This window comes from Myotis myotis, unplaced genomic scaffold (genome assembly GCF_014108235.1).
Source record: "Myotis myotis isolate mMyoMyo1 unplaced genomic scaffold, mMyoMyo1.p scaffold_m19_p_9, whole genome shotgun sequence".
NCBI lineage: Eukaryota > Metazoa > Chordata > Mammalia > Chiroptera > Vespertilionidae > Myotis > Myotis myotis.
Genome location: NW_023416401.1, coordinates 7,953,966 through 7,975,700, shown reverse-complemented (window position 1 = coordinate 7,975,700; position 21,735 = coordinate 7,953,966). Strand labels below are relative to the sequence as shown.

General features: G+C 44.0%; 1 protein-coding gene across 1 annotated transcript in view; it reads left to right on the top strand.

The window, feature by feature from the left end:
* Nucleotides 1-21,735, top strand: part of DCC (DCC netrin 1 receptor) — a 588,022-nt gene that overhangs the window by 309,423 nt on the left and 256,864 nt on the right. The window contains exons 8-9 of the mRNA XM_036322656.1: nt 6,880-7,036; nt 18,486-18,640. Coding sequence (XP_036178549.1) covers nt 6,880-7,036; nt 18,486-18,640 — 312 coding nt within the window. The remainder of the gene's footprint in view (nt 1-6,879; nt 7,037-18,485; nt 18,641-21,735) is intronic.

Genomic DNA, 21,735 nt, shown 5'->3' with positions numbered 1-21,735 from the left:
ATTCTTATAAGCATAATAATAGGAACATGATAGACATTCAATAAAAATTGGTTATTCATTTTTAGATACTAATTCAGTAAATTATTTTATGTAAAAGGAAGATTCAATGAAATATTGAAGTTTATTAGCATCTAGTCCATATTCATTTAAAATGAAATATTGTTTCAAATCACTTTTTTTTAAACACAAATTTTAAATTGTCTTTGTTTTATATGGTTCTTAATACACTAGCTCAAAGGCCCTGATTCTCTGAATTTGAAAATACGTGAAGCTTTATAAAAATGTTATTTTGTTATTTTCAGATATAAACAGCCACACTTCTTTTTGGTAAGGTTGTAAAATTAATTTCTTAACTATAAAAACTTTAACCAAAATTTAAATTTTATCTACTTCTCCATTAGACCATTAAATGCTAGAGTTTGGTGTCAAGAGAGCACCAACAAGAAAAAAACGCCAAAGGCAAATAAATAAATGTTTGCTCTTAGGACAATTAAATGTTCCTGTCACATCACTAATGTTATCTGGTTGTATTTTATTTTTATTAAATCTTCAAGATAATAAGGAGATACATGGAAGAATGCATCTAGCTGACCTGGTGGCTACACTGATAGTACTTCAGTTGACAACATGGGGAGTGACAGTAGAAAAAACCTATTGGTTGTTTGATATTTAATGCAAATTAAATATTTTTGTGATTTTGTGAATACATTTTATCATCTTTCATATGCCTCATAGAAGTGGAGGTCAGATACTGTTAATAGCACATATATAAAATAATACTCATATAACATAGTAAAAATTTGACAGAACAAAAGTCTCTGGTATGTAGACAAAATGTAGCTTCACGGAAAAATTAACCCAATAATATAATTATTAGCAAGGCTATTGCAATGACATCATAAAAATGTTATTCATAGTTTTTTTGCTTCAAAACTATCTATTCTTCCCATTTATATTATCTTCAGAAATCGCCTCTTATTCCTGGATTTTGCTGATAATTTTTTTAAGAGGTTCTTTAAAAAAAAAAAAGACTATGTTAGAGTGTGACAAATTCGCCTCCTCTTCTCCATGACAACAGAGGGTGTAGCCATGGCAACAGTAATGGGCCAGAGAGATTAGGACCAGAGTGGAGATTAGGCCTCCAAGAGCAAAGAAAAGGAGTCCTGATTGGTTCCTTATTGAGTGAGACCTCTGTGAAGACAAGTTACTGTTGAGAGAAAGCATGGAGGATTAGTCAGAACAAAATTAATTTCCCCGTGTAAAGCAAGAAGCCATTTCATTGTTAAAAATGCGTCCCTTCCTTTTCATATAAGGACCATTTAAATTGAAGTAAAGAGTCCGTGATCAATTCTTTTCTGAGCTCTCTCTGTGCCTCCGAGTGTAGGCCAGCTCTGAGAGGAGGCACTCGGGGAACTGGAGAGAAGACTCCGCTGCCCTCCTTCCTGGGGTCCCTGAATGGATGGGAACCCGACTCACTTCGATGTGATATCATCTCTAAGGGAGGGGCTTCGGGACAAAAAGGATTTGAAATTTCTCTCTTGTTCTTTTTAAAAATTATTTTCTAACTTGAAAATTTTCTGAAGATTTTTCAAAATCATCACTGATCACCTTTTGTGTTTAAAAAATCTTTTGTAAAAATAGTCCGTAAGAATTCCCTTTTCTTTAAACTGATAAAATGTGCAGGCATTATATTTTGAGAAAAAGTCCAATGATTTCACATCAGCACATTGATAAATGGGGTATTTATTTTTGAAAGCTATGGACATGAAAGTGCTTAGTCAAATGGTATGAATAGTTTTCATTTTAAAGAATTTTGCCAAATTGACTTCTGTAATCTGTACTCTCACAGACTTCAGCTGAGAGTGTAAGGGAGTGGAACTCCATGGCCAAAACCAGGTAGTAACACTCTCTAAAGTCTTGCTACTCAGATTGTTTTATTTTTTAAATATGTTTTATTGATTTCAGAGAGGAATGGAGAGGGAGAGGGAAATAGAAACATCACTGATGATGAGAAAGTCATTGATCAGCTGCCTCCTGCACGCCCCACACTGGGGATTGAGCCTGAAACTAGGGCATGTGCCTTGACCTGGAATCAAACCGTGACCACCTGGCTCATAGATCGATGCTCAACCACTAAGCCACACTGACTGAGTACAGACAGATTGTTTCAATAGACTTTATTCAGACAGACATTTTTAGATTTTATTTTAATGCACATTTATTTGTCAGGTTGAACCTTATTTTAAAATAAGATTCCTCGTTATTTTATTGATTTTTAGACATTCTTTATAATTTTATAGACATGAATTAGTACCTGGTAGATACATATTTTGTGAATGCTTTGGGTCCATCTTGCCAAAGGAAAGGCACCTAAGTCAAGAGGAAAGTGGGAGTTAAGTGACTGATATGGTTTCTCATGGGTGGGAGCTGCCTGTGCCCAGGCCCTAGGGAGTTGCTCTTGGCTCAGCATGCACCTTCCACCCTCGCCTCTCCACTCTGCCCTCTGCCGCAGAGCTGCCAAAGAGCCAGGAGCTCCATGCAAGCTGCCGAGGACCACGTTCTGCCGGGCCTAGCAGAAGGGCTGACATGGGATAGATGCTCTAGGACATTTGCTGAACGAATAGAGCCAATGGTTGCTGCTTACTGTGGACACCTACAAGCCTCTTGGTGGTGGTATTTTTGCGGCGATGGGAACGCACTGGGTGGTATTTTTGTGGTGATAGGAACGCACTGGGTGGTATTTTTGCGGCGATAGGAACGCACTGGGTGGTATTATTGCGGCGATGGGAACGCACTGGGTGGTATTTTTGCGGCGATGGGAACGCACTGGGTGGTATTTTTGCGGTGATAGGAACGCACTGGGTGGTATTTTTGCAGCGATGGGAACGCACTGGGTGGTATTATTTCGGCGATGGGAACGCACTAGGTGGTATTTTTGCGGCGATGGGAACGCACTGGGTGGTATTTTTGCGGCGATGGGAACGCACTGGGTGGTATTTTTGCGGCGAAAGGAACGCACTGGGTGGTATTTTTGCGGCGATGGGAACGCACTGGGTGGTATTATTGCGGCGATGGGAACGCACTGGGTGGTACTATTGCGGCGATGGGAACGCACTGCGTGGTATTATTGCGGCGATGGGAACGCACTGGGTGGTATTTTTGCGGCGATGGGAACGCACTGGGTGGTATTTTTGCGGCGAAAGGAACGCACTGGGTGGTATTTTTGCGGCGATGGGAACGCACTGGGTGGTATTATTGCGGCGATGGGAACGCACTGGGTGGTACTATTGCGGCGATGGGAACGCACTGGGTGGTATTATTGCGGCGATGGGAACGCACTGGGTGGTATTATTGCGGCGATGGGAACGCACTGGGTGGTATTATTGCGGCGATGGGAACGCACTGGGTGGTATTTTTGCGGCGACGGGAACGCACTGGGTGGTATTATTGCGGCGAAGGGAACGCACTGGGTGGTATTTTTGCGGCGATGGGAACGCACTGGGTGGTATTTTTGCGGCGATGGGAACGCACTGGGTGGTATTTTTGCGGCGACGGGAACGCACTGGGTGGTATTATTTCGGCGACGGGAACGCACTGGGTGGTATTTTTGCGGCGATGGGAACGCACTGGGTGGTATTTTTGCGGCGACGGGAACGCACTGGGTGGTATTTTTGCGGCGAAGGGAACGCACTGGGTGGTATTATTGCGGCGATGGGAACGCACTGGGTGGTATTTTTGCGGCGATGGGAACGCACTGGGTGGTATTTTTGCGGCGATGGGAACGCACTGGGTGGTATTTTTGCGGCGATGGGAACGCACTGCGTGGTATTATTGCGGCGATGGGAACGCACTGGGTGGTATTTTTGCGGCGATGGGAACGCACTGGGTGGTATTATTGCGGCGAAGGGAACGCACTGGGTGGTATTTTTGCGGCGATGGGAACGCACTGGGTGGTATTTTTGCGGCGATGGGAACGCACTGGGTGGTATTTTTGCGGCGACGGGAACGCACTGGGTGGTATTATTGCGGCGACGGGAACGCACTGGGTGGTATTTTTGCGGCGACGGGAACGCACTGGGTGGTATTTTTGCGGCGACGGGAACGCACTGGGTGGTATTTTTGCGGCGAAGGGAACGCACTGGGTGGTATTATTGCGGCGATGGGAACGCACTGGGTGGTATTTTTGCGGCGATTGGAACGCACTGGGTGGTATTTTTGCGGCGATGGGAACGCACTGGGTGGTATTTTTGCGGCGATGGGAACGCACTGCGTGGTATTATTGCGGCGATGGGAACGCACTGGGTGGTATTTTTGCGGCGATTGGAACGCACTGGGTGGTATTATTGCGGCGAAGGGAACGCACTGGGTGGTATTTTTGCGGCGATGGGAACGCACTGGGTGGTATTTTTGCGGCGATGGGAACGCACTGGGTGGTATTATTGCGGCGATGGGAACGCACTGGGTGGTATTTTTGCGGCGACGGGAACGCACTGGGTGGTATTTTTGCGGCGACGGGAACGCACTGGGTGGTATTTTTGCGGCGAAGGGAACGCACTGGGTGGTATTATTGCGGCGACGGGAACGCACTGGGTGGTATTTTTGCGGCGATGGGAACGCACTGGGTGGTATTTTTGCGGCGATGGGAACGCACTGGGTGGTATTTTTGCGGCGATTGGAACGCACTGGGTGGTATTTTTGCGGCGATGGGAACGCACTGGGTGGTATTTTTGCGGCGATGGGAACGCACTGGGTGGTATTTTTGCGGCGATGGGAACGCACTGGGTGGTATTTTTGCGGTGATAGGAACGCACGAGGCCACCATGCAGGATGGCTAACTCCCTGGAATCCTCCCCAGTGAGAGAGGAGAGCAGGGTGGTAGGCCAATGCCCCAGCCTGCTTCCTTCAGGAGTGGGTCGCTCAGAGGCTTGTGGCGCCCTGACTCCCAGAGTCCCCAGTGGGGCTCCCTTCAGTTTCCACAGCAATAACTGCCAGCCAGCTCTCTCCCTGCTGCCTCACTTCCCCACTCCCCGAGGGTGTTTCCTGGGATCACCTTCCAAATAAAGCATGTGCACTGAAGGCCTTTTCTAACACTCTTTGTGGAGGAAGCCAAACCAAGAAAAGGGGTCAACAGGAGCCAGGCCAGCAGGCAGACTGAGAAGTTTGGCGTTTCTGAGGGAAAGAGTAGGCTGGAGGATAATAAACAGTGGAGTGCTGTGACCAGATGTGTCCTTTACAAGCTTATTCTGGACGCTGCACAGAGAACACGCGTGTGGGAGGGGAGTGGCAGGGGAAGCAGAGGAGCTGGAGGAGAGCCTGACAGTTCTGGGGAGAGAGTGATGCTGTGGCTGTAAGTGTGGCCTTGCAGATAAAGTAAGTTGTCCAGGAGCGGGGATCCCAGAAGGGACGAGTGGGAGAGAGTCGGGAACAGGAGACACAATTGGGGTTTCGCGCTGTCCAGTGGAGAGGACAGTGTAGATATGAGTGAGTTAAGCAGCCTTGGAGGGGACAGGCAGTGAGTAGGGAGGAAGGGGATGAATTCCCTTCACTGTGCTGGTTGGCGCTGTCCAAGGTGTATGCAAGTAACGGGTTTTGTCAAGAGGGTTGATATCACCCATGTTTTGGACAGAGGCGCTGCATTTCCAGGCATCAGCCTTCCACCCTCCCCTCTCCACTCTGCCACAGAAGATTGGCTATGCCCCTGCTACTCTCCCATTTATTTCTAATGCTGTGCTGATCAAGAAAGCCAGGGGAAATTCTACCAATAAAGATGTGGGCTGAGAAGCTGCAGAGCCAGAAATCACTTCAAAAGCTTTCTGCAGTTCTTTAAAACCTCTCCCTCTGTATCACCTGTATGTACTGTAAATTGATAATGTTTCTGGAACCACTGGGAAATGAGATGGTCCCCGCCCCCCAAGTGGTTTTCTAGCTAACAGGGGTGCAGTTCCCAGCACCCAGCCCACGGAGAAAGAGAATGCAAGGAAGGAGACTACCTTTTATAAGAAGTGGATACAAATGGAGCACAAAAGCCAGTCTGAAGATTAAATGTAGGAAAATGGGCTCTTGTGATTTGGGGCCAGAAACTCACATTCCCTAGACCTGGGGGCTTGAACACATAAGAAAATATCTTCCCAGCAAAGGTGAGTTATGAATTCACACACACACACACACACACACACACACACGCACACACAATCAAAAACTTCTAATACAGGTTAGCAATGCCCCAAAAGTTTAAAAAGCCAGTTTTGCAATTGTGAATGATTGAGTTATTCCTATGAATAACAATTGTTCATATTTTGATAATTTTGATAGGTGCAGTTGCCTATCTTTGTGTCCTCGGATTTTTTCTGGTCATTTCCCTTACTAGCAGGTAGTCCATGAGAAGTTTCTACTTTTTGTTAGCTCCCATCAATTTTAATTTGCTTCTTTAAATTTTCTGTGGTCTTAGGGAATGCATAGGAAAGTTCCTCAAATTATACCCAAAACAGTGTAAACAGGCTCTGAGAGGAATGAGGTTCTGTAACAGCTACTTGGTTACCTGAGGCATTTATCAATACGTGCAGGTCCATGGTCATGTTTCCCCGCTTCACACTTAAATAGGATATTTAGTCTTATTGTCATTGATCTCATGATTAATAGAAACTGAAGAAATATGAGTCAAATTACATATGCGGTTAATTAGCCACCTTTTCGTAAACCCCAAGGAATCCTGTTATACCTTTAATTCCGTTTACTGTTTCTTTCCTGGTTTGTCTTCATTTCCGTAGCATCTGTGTGGATGTGCCATTCTGTGTTTGCTGCTGGGTCTGCTTTGCTTCCCTGCCCTTTGTCTGCCCATGGCACCGACACCTCTGACCACCTCCTCTCCTTCCTCCTCAGCGATCCCAAGCTCCAGTGTGCTCCCTTCTGCTCCCAGAGATGTGGTCCCTGTCCTGGTTTCCAGTCGGTTCATCCGTCTCAGCTGGCGCCCACCCGCAGAAGCAAAAGGGAACATTCAAACCTTCACCGTCTTTTTCTCCAGAGAAGGTGACAACAGGTAGGTGCCACCCACCAGGAGAATTCAGCCTAGCCACCCCTCTCTTTAGAGGTACACTGTGGGGCACTGGCGGAGGCACATCTTGGCAGGGACCTCGGAGACCTGTGGAATCAACTCTGTGTCCTTCACTCATTACTAAATGGACACTTTATGACTCCTTTCTCTGTTGGGTTTTTCTTTAATTAAAATATGTTTATTAAAAATTGATTTTAGAGAAAGAGGAAGGGGGAGAGAGAGAAAGAAACGTGGATGGGAGAGAGAAACATTGATCAGCTGCCTTCTGCGTGCCCCCTATAGGGAATCAAACCCAAACCTGGGCAAGTACCCTGACCGGGAATTGAACCAGTGACCTCTGGGTGCCTGGGATGATGCTCAACCACCTGTTTCTGAGCTGTGATGCTTGTTTGCTCATATTTACTAAAATCCTTAACACAATAGCTTTCTAAAAGTCTTAGATTGAACATTTACCTCAGATTAGCAATGATTTTGTCAGGCAAATTACTCTGGCTCAGATTATCATGAATCTGCCTGATTAGGTAATGGTGGCAATAAATGCAAGTGCCATAGTAAACATTTTTTTATTCATCCGCCTCGGTGCTTTCACTCCATACATCAGAGAGAGGCATAAATCTTAGATCCTGAAAGTCAGAATTCACAAAACACAATTGCTTCAGAGATATCCATCTATCCCCTCTTAGTACCTAAAAATCATTAGACTTGAAAGGGATCTTTTGAATCCTTCTACTTGAACTTCCTTCTACTTGAACACTTAGAGACGGATGCTCTGGGGAGGCTGAAATCATGCCCACAGCTTAAGCATGGATAACGGGAGCGGGCATTTACTGAGCACTTACAGTGCCAGGTACCAGACTAAGCATCTGACAGAAGTTGTCTTATCGAATCCTCACAACAACAACATCCCCCTTAAGGAAAAAGTTCGCACCTCTGTGACACAGCTAGTACGTGGTGGGACCAGGGTTTAATACAGGCCTGACTCTAAAGCAGGTGCTCTCAGTGGCTACCTAACTTCCTCCTAACGGATTAACCTGGAAAAGAACCCAGCTCTCTTGATATTTTTTAGAATTATGACATGAATTTCCTCTGTAGGCTTATTTCTAATAATTTTCTGACTTGATGAATTAGTTTATTTGCATCATTTATTTACCATATAAAACTTACAGGAGCAAACTTTTTTTAATTCATGCATAGAACATCATACCTCCCACTTAGTGATCTAAAGTTACTTATGGAGTGTGGCACAGTGTAGCTGAAAGGGTAAGGCCCTGTGGCTCTGGAATGGAATTGCTTGGGTTTCAGTCCTGGCTCAGAATGTGACGAGCTGTGTGGCCTTGGGCCAATTACTGGTGCCTTGCTTTCTGCACTTGGGATCATCTTTGACCCAACATGGCAGGTTATGATGAGTATTAAATGAAGTTAAGAAAAAGTGACTAAGACAGATGCCCATTGCTTGGTGCCCCATAAGCACCCCATTCTTGTTAGCAGTGCCATGTGCAAATCATGGTGTCAGTTAGAAATGAACGTCAGTGGAATGCAGATATTCTCCAATTGATCATTAGAAAGGACTTTATCACTTTCACAAACATTAGCCCATTTGATCCTCGGATAAAGCAGGAATGATAATCTCCATATTACAGATGAGCATGCCTTGCTCTGTTCAGAAAGCCTCAAAAATACTGCCTGAAGAGCTACACAACCAGTAAATATTAAAATCAGAATTTAAATGCAAGGTTTCCAGTCCAGTGATCTCCTCGCTGTACCATACAAGTAAAAGATATTTGGTAAAAGTGCTACATATAAAGACTGCGGGAGTTCAGATGAGAGAAGTAAAAACACTTTCATGGGCATCTTTCAGTTTAATCCCCACCATGACCCTGTGAGGTAGGCAGATAAGTGACTCGTATCTTCCTTTTGCAAATGAAGCAGGAGGGCTCCTAGATAGCTCCCGACTTGCTCAAGGTCACATGCTGACTCTGTGGCAGAACAAAGTCAGGGTCTTCCACGTGCAGGGCTGTATGCAATACAGTGCTTTACGCTGCCCCGGGAAACCTCTGCTCCCTGCTTGGGAGTAGAGGTCAGCTCTTCATGACTGACATGGAGGATTCACTTTAGAATTCCCTGTGCATTGGATTTTCTTTTTTTAAATATATTTCTATTGATTTCTGAGAGGAAGGAAGAGGGAGAGAGGGAGAGAAACATCAGTGACGAGAGAGAAACATTGATCAGCTGCCTTCTGCTTGCCTCCTACTGGGGATTGAACCGGCAACCTGGGCATGTGCCCTTGATTGGAATCGAACCTGGGACCCTTCAGTCCACAGATCAACACTCTATCCACTGAGCCAAACCAGCTAGGGTGATTTTCTGTCATTTTAAAAAAATATACATTTTTTTATTTATTTCAAAGAGGAAGGGAGAAGGAGAGAGAGATCCAAACATCAGTGATGAGAGAGAATCATTGATTAGCTGCCTCCTGCACACCGCCCACCGGGGAGGAGCCTGCAATCCGGGCATGTGCCCTGACTGGGAATGGAACCGTGACCTCCTAGTTCATAGGTGGACACTCAACCACTGAGCCACGCTGGCCGGGCAGAGTTTCAACATGGTGTTTACATGTCCTTCCCCTGCTCTGCGGAGTTGAGGACCGTGCAGCTGATGAGGCTTGTTATGGTGAAGGGAGTGGGTTGTGAGGGAAGGAGAGCACGTCTCCGAATCCAAAGCACCACACTCTGGCCCTGGCTTAAGGCTCAGCAGGAATGGCCCTCCTGTCACTCTGCTCCTCAGTGAAAGTCAGTCCCATCCTTTCTACCTCAAAATGGTCTTAGGATGAGAAACTGTGATTTAATTCTTCCAATGGGTTGAACAGGTATTTAAAGGTATGCCATTTGCCCTGACTGGTTAGGCTCAGTGGATAGAGCGTTGGCCTGCGGACTGAAGGGTCCCAGGTTCGATTCCGGTCAAGGGCATGTACCTTGGTTGCGGGCACATCCCCAGTAGGGGGTGTGCAAGAGGCAGCTGATCGATGTTTCTCTCTCATCGATGTTTCTAACTCTCTATCCCTCTCCCTTCCTCTCTGTGAAAAATCAATAAAATACATTTAAAAAAAAGAGGTATGCCGTTTATAATGCCATATACGAATGAGTGACCTTTATGCACTCGCCCAGCACTGCGATTGAAATAACAGAGGAGCCGGCGGTCTCTTTGGAAGCAGTTTCACAGTGCTGGGAGGGTCATTCTACTGATGCCTATTTGACTGTACGCCGAGTGGAGAGCGCTAAAGGGAAGGAACACGCTTCTGTAAGCGAAGTCACGGAGCACGTGCATGTTGTCTAGGCCAGTGGTCGGCAAACTGCGGCTCGCGAGCCGCCTGCGGCTCTTTGACACCCTTGAGTGTGGCCACGAAGTTTCATTAGCGCTGTACGTGTGCGCCCGCACGTGGTATTTTGTGGAAGAGCCACACTCAAGGGGCCGCAGTTAGCCGACCACTGGTCTAGGCCATACTCAGACTTGCATTTAGAGAGGGTGATGGTGGCTGCGGAGTGGAAGTTTGATCAGAAGCGGTGGGTGGGTGCTGGGGAGCCATTGGGCAGGCTTTGCAGGAGTCTAGGATGGAGAGGATGCTGGGTCAGATTAAGGGGGGCTGGGTGGAGAGGGAGCGGGTAACAGATTCTGGAGATATTTAGGTAACAAAACTGAAAGGACCAGGTGATGGCTTGGGCATTCACAGTGAGGAAAAGGAGATTTTTCAAGATAACTCCTAGGTCTCTGGCTCCTGTAAATGGGTGGATGGTGGGGCAATGTGCTGAGTGAGATAAGGATGCTGGAAAGATCCAGGTTTGGGAAGAAAGGGCATCAGTTCTGTTTCAGGCTTGTTGGTTTGACATGCCTTTACAATATTCAAGGGGGACTGTCAAGCAGGTCCCAGAAAATAGGCCCCTGGAGCTCAGAGGAGAAGTCCAGGCCTGATATATAGACCAGGAATGTGTCTACACATCGATGATAACTGGAATGGAGAAAGATAAGATTCCCTCCCATCCCCCTCCCCCTCAAAAAAACCAACAATGCAGAACTAGAAGATCACCCAGAGTGAGTCAGATTTATTACAGGGACATTGGCCAAAATCCAACAGAGTAAATAATTTTAACCCAAAACTTTTTTCCAGGAAAGAACTTCTTATTTGTTGTGGCAGTAGTTATTATGTGACTAGTCTCTTAGAAGTTTACTAGATGCTGAAACAGAGGTTATATGGAAACAAAATGTTTAAAAGCCTGCTTCTCAGACTGTGCTTAGAAAAAAAAAAACCTAGTTTTTAACCTGTGTGCAGTGGCAATACCTCTGACCAGGGTGCTCTCCATCCCCCACGGTCTTTGTCTGTGGCAACTCACCTCTGAACCTTCCTCCTCTTCATGACAGCACCGGCTGCAAAGGGTGCGTCTGGGGTGACATTTGGGTGGCTGTCACTTTCATTGCCGCTGTCACTTTGAAGCCTGTTTCCTGTTCTAGCGATTTTCAGCTGCTGTGCCGCAAGGATTTTTAAAACGTGCAGTACCTGACCTCGTTTTCTTTGGATTGTCTACTGACGAAATGACAACAGCCAACACCATAGTCATCGGTGTGAATAAACCAAAAGCATATCTATTTTTTGTCAGGTCAGCAAAAAATGTATGTGTCGGTGTGCCACCACCTGTTAGTAATTAGCTTACATGTGCTGTGAGATGAAAAAGCTTGAAAAACACTCCCTGTTCTAGCAAACTCTGTATTTCAGTTTTGAAATCTTCTCATCATTGCACCATTCTTTCTCTCACTAAGGAAGTACAAATGAAAGTGGAGCAAATAAAGAGAAGATGTTAAAAATCTCTCCATTAAAAGTAACAGAGTTCCTTCCTTACAAAGGGACAAAATAGAATCCTTGTCCCTTGAAGCAACTAATTAGGCATCTTCTGCATCAAGGCAGCATTTGTTGCTCACCTCACAGCTGTAACAAGTGTGAACACCCTGGTCCACTTAGGCAAGACAACATGTGTTTATTTAGAATGTGTGCTAGAGACATGTTACAAATGACCCACTAAAAGCAGCATCATGCTTAATCTCTAATCTCTGTTTACTTCTGAAATGTACATACAGAAGTGCTGGATTCAGCTAAAAACAAAACCAAAAGCATGCGGGTGACTTTCTCTGCCCATGAAGGGTATTCGCTTGGAAAGACTTCTTTGAGTAGATCCCATGCTCTCAGTTTTCACATAATGAAACTGAAGGCGATGGGCATGCCAAGGCCACCCGTGGGACTAAGTTAGGATAGAACGTGGATAGAATCCAGCTCTGTGAGCATTTATGCGATCACACACTGTGGGGATATCTGGCAATTCTTCTGTTAAAATTTTCCCATTTATATATGCATTCAATTAAAAAATTGTGAACACCAGCAACATTGCCATTCTTTAGACTCACTGGGTATATAGGCTGAGTGTCAATAAAATACAAATGGAATACGGCTTCTCTTCTAAAATAATTCACCATTGAGTCAAGGAGACAGACGTGTCTAATAAAGCAATGGGAAATGTGCTAGAGTAGACGTACAAACCAATAGCAACAAAAGCACAAAGGAGAGAATGCTCAATGCACTAGAGTCAGAGGACATAATGGTAGGAACCAATGACAAGGAGATATCATTTAAATAATGAACAAGCTTTTGCCAAACACAAACCCAAGAAGAGCTGCGAGTCAGGAGAAGGAACTCCAGGATAGTCAGAATGAAACAGAACAAAACTGATGCCAGACAGGATGACAAGGGACAGAGGAGCGAGGCTGCGATCTGGTGTGGCGAGGCTTGGTGACTGCCGGTGAGTGTGTAAAGGGTCAGTCCACGGCTTGAAGGTCTTTGGCTCTTGTGCCAAGGAGCTGAGGTTGCGTTAACCATAGGATGATGATAATTAATTCGCTCAAGGTGAGGGCATGGAGTCAACCGAGTGTGTATGTTAGAAGAGAATCTCTGTCAACGGAAGATAGGAAGAGCTGGGAAATCAGTGAAGAAGCACTAGGAACAGCTGTCCTAATGCAATGCATTGTGAGCACAAGCCAGAGCAGGGCTGGTTCCGGGCACAGGAGACTGGATCCCAACTTGGGTCAGGTCTCCACACAACTTATGCAAGTTTACGTTCCCTGCCACCTGTGTCACTCGTGACTTCCAAGGGTCAAGACTTACAGGCTGAGCTCAGAAAAGCAGCAGCGATACTGTGACTGGGTCACAGCGTGTGCTTTTAGAACACAGCAGTTCTTTCCCAAGGAGGCTCAGCCATGTGACCCCCAGCGCTCAGCACTGGACAGAAGTGCTTGCAGATGGCCTCCCCTTGGTCTCGGTGTACAGGTGCCAGCGGGCACGCTGCCTGCAGAGTTTCAGCCAGCAGGAGGGGACCAAGTTGTGCACTTACACTGTGGATTTTCAAGGAATGAATTTCATGTGAAGGGATTCTAGAGAGCTCAGGTGACCTACTCCCTGTACTTCAGTCAATTTACCTTGAACTTGCCTGAACCTCACACTGCTAACTCTGAGTTGGGGGAAGGAGTGGGATAATGAAGTTTTGTCTGACAGTAGACACCGTGACCCCGAGCTCTGCGGATTTGAAGGGTCATCACGTTTTCAGAGCCATCGGAGAGAACATCCTGAGAAGCGGCAAAGCCAGGAGCTGTCAGGGCAATGACAGTGACAGGCAGGACACTCAAACACAGTAATTGGGCAAAGTCTTAACATCTCCTGTACTTTGTTCTTCAGAACCTCCTCGCTTATCTGCCCATTTATAGAGAGGCCTGGCCTGGAGGAGCAGGGAAACCTAATGCCTCGCTGCATAGATGTGCATGTTACTAGTATGTGTAACCCCTTCAGGGGCTGGCACTGCCCTGTGTGGGGCTGGATTGAGCTGCCTTCCCAAACTCTGGTTGTACTTTCTTGTAGGGAAATGTCTTGCGAGGTTTTGCTTTCAGATATGAAAGCCTGACAGGGGGGATCAGGTGCCTCCTGTGAATCTTCTGGGCTGGTAACTGGGCAACTCTGGGAAAGGCCAGGTGGCAGCAGGTGCCATTTTCCCAGAATGCATTGGTATCTTGTTAGCGTTTGATGTTCCTCCAGTAGGACCTGAGGAGGCATCCAAGCAGCCTGGTAGCAAACCCTGACACTAGCGCAGACATCACATAGGACAGGGCGTCCGCTATGTCGTGGAACTCTGAGAACAAGCTTCTCGTTTGCTGTCAACGAAACCTCCACTTTTAGAAATATTACTGTTTTCATTATTGGAACCTGTTCAATATCTATGACCACTTCTTTTTAAAAATTTAACTTATCTCTGCAAGCAGAATTTATCTGACAGAACATTTTAAAAAAAATGGGGGCAGGCCCACAGCTCAGTTAAATCTGTTTATTTTTCTTTCTTAAAATGATGATTGTATCTCTTATTAATTTATTTCCTCATAGTCCTATATCTGAATACTTCGTGGAAAAGTTCTCTTCTTGGACTCAAGAGCACTTCTTTTTTTCTGAGGTTATGGTTGTGTTTTGTAGTAATAATAAAAATGACAGCACTAACTACCATATAGAGAACACGCCATAGGGAGTACCAGGCACCACTCCTACTACTTGAGGTGGTTTGTATTTATTCTTTAGAAACTCTCTAAGGAAAATATTTTTATGGCAACAATTAGCATCTGAGCAATCTGAGGCTCAGATAAGTTCATGAGGAAGCCCAACAAACCCCGATTAAGACTCCTGAATCCACTCTGCAGTCTACATAGTATTTTGCTGCCACCCCATTTTGATATGATAAGTGGAGTTCTGAAAGAAAAAGACACATGTAGTTAAATCATTATTTAAAATTAAGAGCCCACATTGAAGAAACTAGTGGACAGTCTAGGGCAGGAACAGCCTATGGTTAGAGGAGGGCCCGTGGAGTTGTCTCTGAAGCCATGTTTCTCTAAAGCAGATTGTATTGGCTTACATTGTATTCTTACAGATCTCTCCCAAAGAAGTATTTTCTAAAGACCCTTTGTTCACGCTTTATGTAACATTGAGAGAGGATCAATTGTCCGTATGAGTGAGTGTCATTTTTCTCATGACTATTGTTAATTTGGGATATGGTGGGAGGCTGCTGGAGATGGAGGACACCTAACACTCCCTCCATTGTCATGAAGTCCGGTATCCCCCTTTGTGTGTGAGTGATGTTTTCCTTCTGTGATCGTGGGCATTTTTACTGCGCATACCCAAATTTTTTTGCCTCTTCTTTTTCCTTTGAAGACTGCCTGTTGAAAGGGTTTTGCCAGCATGTCCCAGAACACAGCTATTTCATCTAAATTATTTAGTAGTTATGAAAATAAAGTCAATTCTGAAAGCCATCTTTTCTTATAGATATCCAAGAAGTTTGGTATGAAAATCTGACCTTCAATGACAACTATGTTGTGGGAAGGTCTAGACAAGAGGAAATGACCCACAATAGATCATAGACTAATTCATCGCATCTCCAAAATAACAGTAAAAAAAAAACACTCTGTCTATATAAAAGGGCTATATTAGACAATGTATATAAAATTTATTCCACTGAAAGAAAATATATAAGATGCAAAAATTCACATCCACAAGGCTTACAATCTGATTGGGAGGATTTCCTTTTACAAAGAAACGTATTGTCCTAAATAATTTTGGTCTGGCAGAAGAGAGCAGTGTGACATGTGACACGTGAACCATGATCTCATGATTTTACTCTTACCTACTTTAGAGTAATATTGAATCCCACATAGTCACAAGCCCTCCCCCACTATGTCACAATTCATCCTTGAAGCAACTTAACACAGCACTCCTAAAGAAATATATAGTCCTGGACAGTGTGGACCAGTTGGTTGTCCAAGATGTTGCCGGTTTGATTCCCAGTCAGGGCACATGCCTGGGTTGTGGGCTAGATGCCCAGTAGGAGGTGTTCAGGGGGCAACTGATTGATGCTTCTCTCTCTCTCTCCCTCTCCCTTCCTCTCTCTCTAAAACTTAAAAAAAACACACAACTATTTTTAAAAAAGAAAAAAAGAAATATCTAAACCTTGGGCTATACCCAAATTCATACAAGATGTGTGTGTGTGTGTGTGTGTGTGTGTGTGTGTGTGTGTGTTTCCTTTGTGGTAAAATCTACATGACATAACATTTATAGTTTTAATGATTTTCAGTAGAGAGTTCTGTGGCATTAGTTCATTCACATTTTTGTGCAACGATTACCACCCTATATCTCCAGAACATTATCACCTCCCCTAATTGAAACTTTGTACTCATCATTCCTCCCTCCCCATAATCCCTGGTAATGACCCAGAGTGCATATTTTAATGTACTAGCAGTACTGGATAAAATAATGCTAACTGCTCTAACAAATAATGGCTCAAAACTTTTTGATTCTATAAAATAGATAAAGGATTTTTGTGAGTGAAGACAGTTCTTCTCACAACACTCTCCAGAATTCATGCAAACTTTGCTTCCTCCATCATTAGTATATGGCTTTCTAGCTCACCATGCTTACCTGCCTCAAGCCCACAGCTGTAGGAAGAGAACATGAAGGAAGCCATACAGGGGAAGGCAAAAGTAGGTTTACAGTTGCATGTGAAACACAGTTTACCCTCGCACTAGAGGCCTGGTTCATGAAATACGTGCACAGGGGAGGAAAGGGGGCTCAGCCCGGCCTGCACCCTCTTGCAATCAGAGACCCCTTAGGGGATGTCCAACTGCCGGTTTAGGCCCTATCCCACACAGGATCAGGCCTAAACTGGCAGTCGGACATTCCTCTCACAATCTGGGACTGCTGGTTCCTAACCACTCACCTGAATGCCTGCCTGCCTGATCACCCCTAATCACTTGCCTGCCTGCCTCACTGCCCTTAACCACTCTGCCTGCCTGCCTGATCACCCATAACCATTCATCTGCCTACCTGATTGCCCCTAACCCCTCTGCCTGCCTGCCTGATCACCCCTAACTGCTTGCCTGCCTGCCTGATTGCCCCTAACCACCTCAGCCTCAGCCCCCACTATGGTGGTTTCGTCTGGAAGGACGTCCAGAATGATGTCCAGAAGGTCGTTCAGCTGTCCAGTCTAATTAGCATATTATGTTTTTTATTATAGATTATTATTGATTAATTATTGTATTAATCCCCATATGAACACTTGTAAACCTACTTTTGCCCCATCCTGTATGTGTAGTTTTTCTAGGCCAGCCTTACAGTCAGCACACATCACACACACTTAAACCCATTTGTTAGACTCAGTCACTTGGCCTCATTTAGACTTCAGGGGGGCTGGGAAGTAGAGTCCAGCACATGAAGAAGAAATGGGTTGAGGATGAGCCAGCCAGTCTCTGCTGTGTCCGTCAAAGTGATTTTAGAGTTAATATATATGCCCAGGAGTCACCATTCATTCCCTTCAAACTTTGTCTTTCTCTTTTTAGAAGCCTAATTTACTCTGGCAGAAAAAAATAATAAGTTTCATTCTCCGTATCTCCCAAAACCAAATAAAACCAAATGGCAAAATTAAAACCTGCATATAATTCCACTGAGAGGTAAGAGATAGTATCTATAAATAGAAACGGTAAGAAACAGTTGAGTAGGTTAGAAGGATTTCCCTCTTCACCCAGTCAATCAATTATATGAAGCCAATGAGGGTATAAAGATCTAAAATCATGTGTGTCTTTAAAGAGTAGTTTAGTAGTTCTTGTTTCTCACATGTCAGCACAGGGCCATAGGGTTTATTTTCTCTTAATATGTATATATGAATCCCAGCATGATCAGTAGATTTGTTGGGAACCATTGAGGAAGTTTTAATTGGGAAATGAGTTGGACACCTGTAGGCGGTGCTTGAAGAACAAGGCAAGGAGACGTGTTGTTGTTTCTGCACAGAAGGGGACCCACTTCCATTTACTAATTGCTCTTCACATAACCACAGGAGCTCATGCTCCACACACGTCAACACTTAGCCTCTGCCTTTTCCTTGTGTACAATGAAAGGAAATGCAGAAATGCATTTGCGGGCATTACTGGCAAAGATTGATTTGTGAAATAATTGAAACCTTGATTTTCTGTCATTAGCTGGAGGCTTATGAAATGCATTCCAGATGTTTCTTCTTATTTTAATAGCTCTGTGTCATAAGGTTTAAATTCAAATTTATAAAGTGTCAAAGGGAAAATACTTTAATATGCAAGTTTCGTGGAAATGGCACAAACTCGCAATCCCCAGTCATCCTGCAACATCCATTTGTAGGCCCTCAGTTTGTTTCCCGTAGTAAGTCTCAGAGGTCTTGGATTATGTCCCAGAGTCAACATTAAATAAGGAAGCAACCTTTTCTCTACCTCACTACTCTTGAACATTAAGGTTCGGGCTAAAGTAGGGGTGTTGGATTAATCTTTCCCTATAACTTTGATTTCCCAGGGAACGAGCATTGAATACGACCCAGCCTGGGTCCCTTCAGCTCACCGTGGGGAACCTGAAGCCAGAAGCCATGTACACCTTCCGCGTGGTGGCCTACAATGAGTGGGGCCCGGGGGAGAGTTCGCAACCCATCAAAGTGGCCACTCAGCCTGAGTGTGAGTATGAAAGGGAAGGGTGGCATTTGGAAAGTGTTTATCTCCTCCAGCCATATCCTTGAATACTTTCATAGAAATTTCTTGAGGAAATGGAAGGAAGATGTTTGAAGCAATGTATTTAACTCAAGGATTTTTAAAGGTAAGATCACTCTTAACAAAATGGCCTCCCCACTTGGGTCATGTCTCCTTACTGGCAACTTAACAACTACAAAAGCCTAATCCTTCCATACAGCCTATGTATTTACTTCCTACGTGAGTGAATGACTTACCCTACCTGCCAGCACTTCATGGTCAATATGGGGTTTCAGCCTCCTCCACTGATTTTTTCAGATTTCCCAAGTTTGTCTATGAGAATGGAGCATCAAAGGTAAAATAACGATGGCATAGGACTTCTAAATGCAGGGACTTAGTAAAGAACTTAAACATGCACCCAGTGCCCTCAAGAAGCTCCCAAGAGGGAACCGAGACTCAAGAAATGTATAGAGATGATCCCTATTGTGCAATCGCACTGTCTGCGAACAAACCACTCTACTGAGCTGCGTGATCACAGAGTGAAGTAGCTCAGTGTTCTTTGGCCAACTTATCATGCAGTGATCTCTCCCTTTATGAAGGAACAGCCCCCAAGCTGTACCTTTTAAAAATACTTCTGATCTTAACAAAATGTTGATCTCTACTAAATTTCTAATGTCATTTTGAAAAGATTGATGACTGATGAGCAGTTCGCCAGCCTTATTTTATTTAAAACTTAAGATGTTGAAGAAGAGAGAGCAGGTGCGCTCAGATGTATCGTCAGGGTGCTGGTCTCATGGTCTACATTTGGCAGCATCTCCATTCTTTCTGCCACTTGGTGACCGCTACAAAGACAAGATGATAACAAGTTGGGGGGTGGGAGAGGGGTGGGCCAGCAGCACAAGTCTTAGAAATATTTGCCTCACAGAAATAAAACTTCAGGTAGCATCTTTCAAGCCTTAATGAGGTAAGGTTGCAGACAATCTTTAGGGAATGCAGAGTTGCAGGCAGAACTCTTTTAAGTAATTTGCAGGACTAAGCAGCTGCAGCAAGACATGAAATCACACTCCAGGCATGGTCCCTCTGAGCTCAGGTCCTCATGAAATTTCTCTGGTCATGTACCTATAAAGGTGGTCCCACTCCCAGGTTTCTGTTCTTAAGAATGCTTTGTTCTGTTGGCTGTTTGGATTTAAATCACTCGGTAATGTCCATTTCCACTTCACGGTGTCTCTGGTAACATACTATTTGTGTCATCAGTTTCTTTATCGACTTACTCTTCATAAATCTTATACTATATGGAATCGTTAACTTTTATAAGTATTTGCCCTTTTTAATCTATAAAGTTAAATAAAAAGAATTAGGTCAAAATATCCATTTTCAAAAATGGTATATGCCATGTTGTCTACAGAGAGACTGTTACCCATCAAAAATTCTCTAAAGAAAAATTGTGTCTAGTTTTCTAGTGGTAGAACTTAAAAGCATTTCCATTTCAAAAGACCCAGTTTCTCTGAATTCTTTACTTTCTAATCCATAATGGTATGCCTAGAATGGTTTCAGTACACTTTTTAGGGCTGACTGGCCAGGATTACATTTCTGATAAAAATCCTAGGTAGTCAGCCTCGCTTTCTAATACTGAGCAACGTTAGTTGTTCCTCTGTAAGTACCAGTTTCTAAGTATCCAGTTTAGGAAATCAGTTAACAGTGGTGTGTTGTTATTTTTTTTTTTAATCTCATTTTTTTATGCCAAATTTCCACGACAAAGGACAAGAAAGTATTTTCTGTTTTGGCAGTGACTACTTTTAATGCTTTATTTCATTAAAAAAATTTACTCAGGATATAATATTTTTCTGCCATTTTTTGTATTCTTAATTTAAAAAAAAATCAGTCAGTGATTATTTGTATCACATTTAGCTTTATAAAAAACAAACAATGACATACATCATTATAATTACATTAATGAACATCTAGTATGTTCCTAATACGGTTCCATGCTGTCTGAGGCACATTAAAACACACACACACACATATGTATGTAATGAAGCAACAGCACTAATGGATATCAGCAGCTTCTTGGGGAAGCAAATATTCTAAATATGTAACAAAACAACTAAAGTAAGGAATCTTGTAAGAAGTTGTTAAATGAAATATTACCAACTGAGGCATAGAATAGCTGTGGGCCCATTACCTGTGATGGCTGAGACATAGTATCTAATTCCTTTTTTATGCCTAAATCACATCATGCCCACCTCCTCTAATAATCACTTTATTACAGCTGCCGCACTCATGGTATATCATCCATTCCTCCTCATTTAAAACGCAGTGTGAGAATCTGTGCAGAGGACTCCACTGGGCGCTGGTCTCTGTCAGCATTTACTTTGCTGAAAAATTAGCATAAATGATGATAAGGCACAAAATAAAAACTACCTGCCTGGCTGAATAAAATACGGGGCTCATTGGTAGTGTTGTCTGATGTAAGTTATCTTTCCGCCAGAAAATGAAAATGGAGCATCCTGCTTTAGAAGCATGAAGGAGCCTTGGATTTTTTTCATTAAGGACAGTGAAAATGGCCTTAGAATGCTCACTCTATTTTGGCCTTTCACCCCAGCATTGTGTTATTAAATCATCTCTGTCCATACCACTGTGGATGGAGTAAGAATTCTTTCCTTTACAGCCATTGTTCATTTGTACGGTGACCTGATTCTACTTCAGTGAGAATTGCCATTGGAAAATTCTTCTCTTGCTGAGTAAACAGGTAGATAGGAACAATTCTGCCAAAACAGCACGTTAGAATATCCTTTACACCTTCAAACAGTTAGCCAGCTCCTTCAGTTCATGTTGAGTAAGAGTACTGTGCAGCTCTCTTGCTGTCTTATTACAGACGTTAGGATAAATAAATTATGTGGTCATGATTAATAGGTATTGCATGTGTATTTTATCTTCTGTTGTTAACACAAAGTGCCATGTTGGTGATTTAAAAATATTTCCAGCTTAAGGTACGCTTCATTTTCTCCAAGCTTGCTCAATTCTGCACCAATTGCTGATGGGGATGGAACATTCTAGAGACCCAGTGTTCACTTCCTATTGGC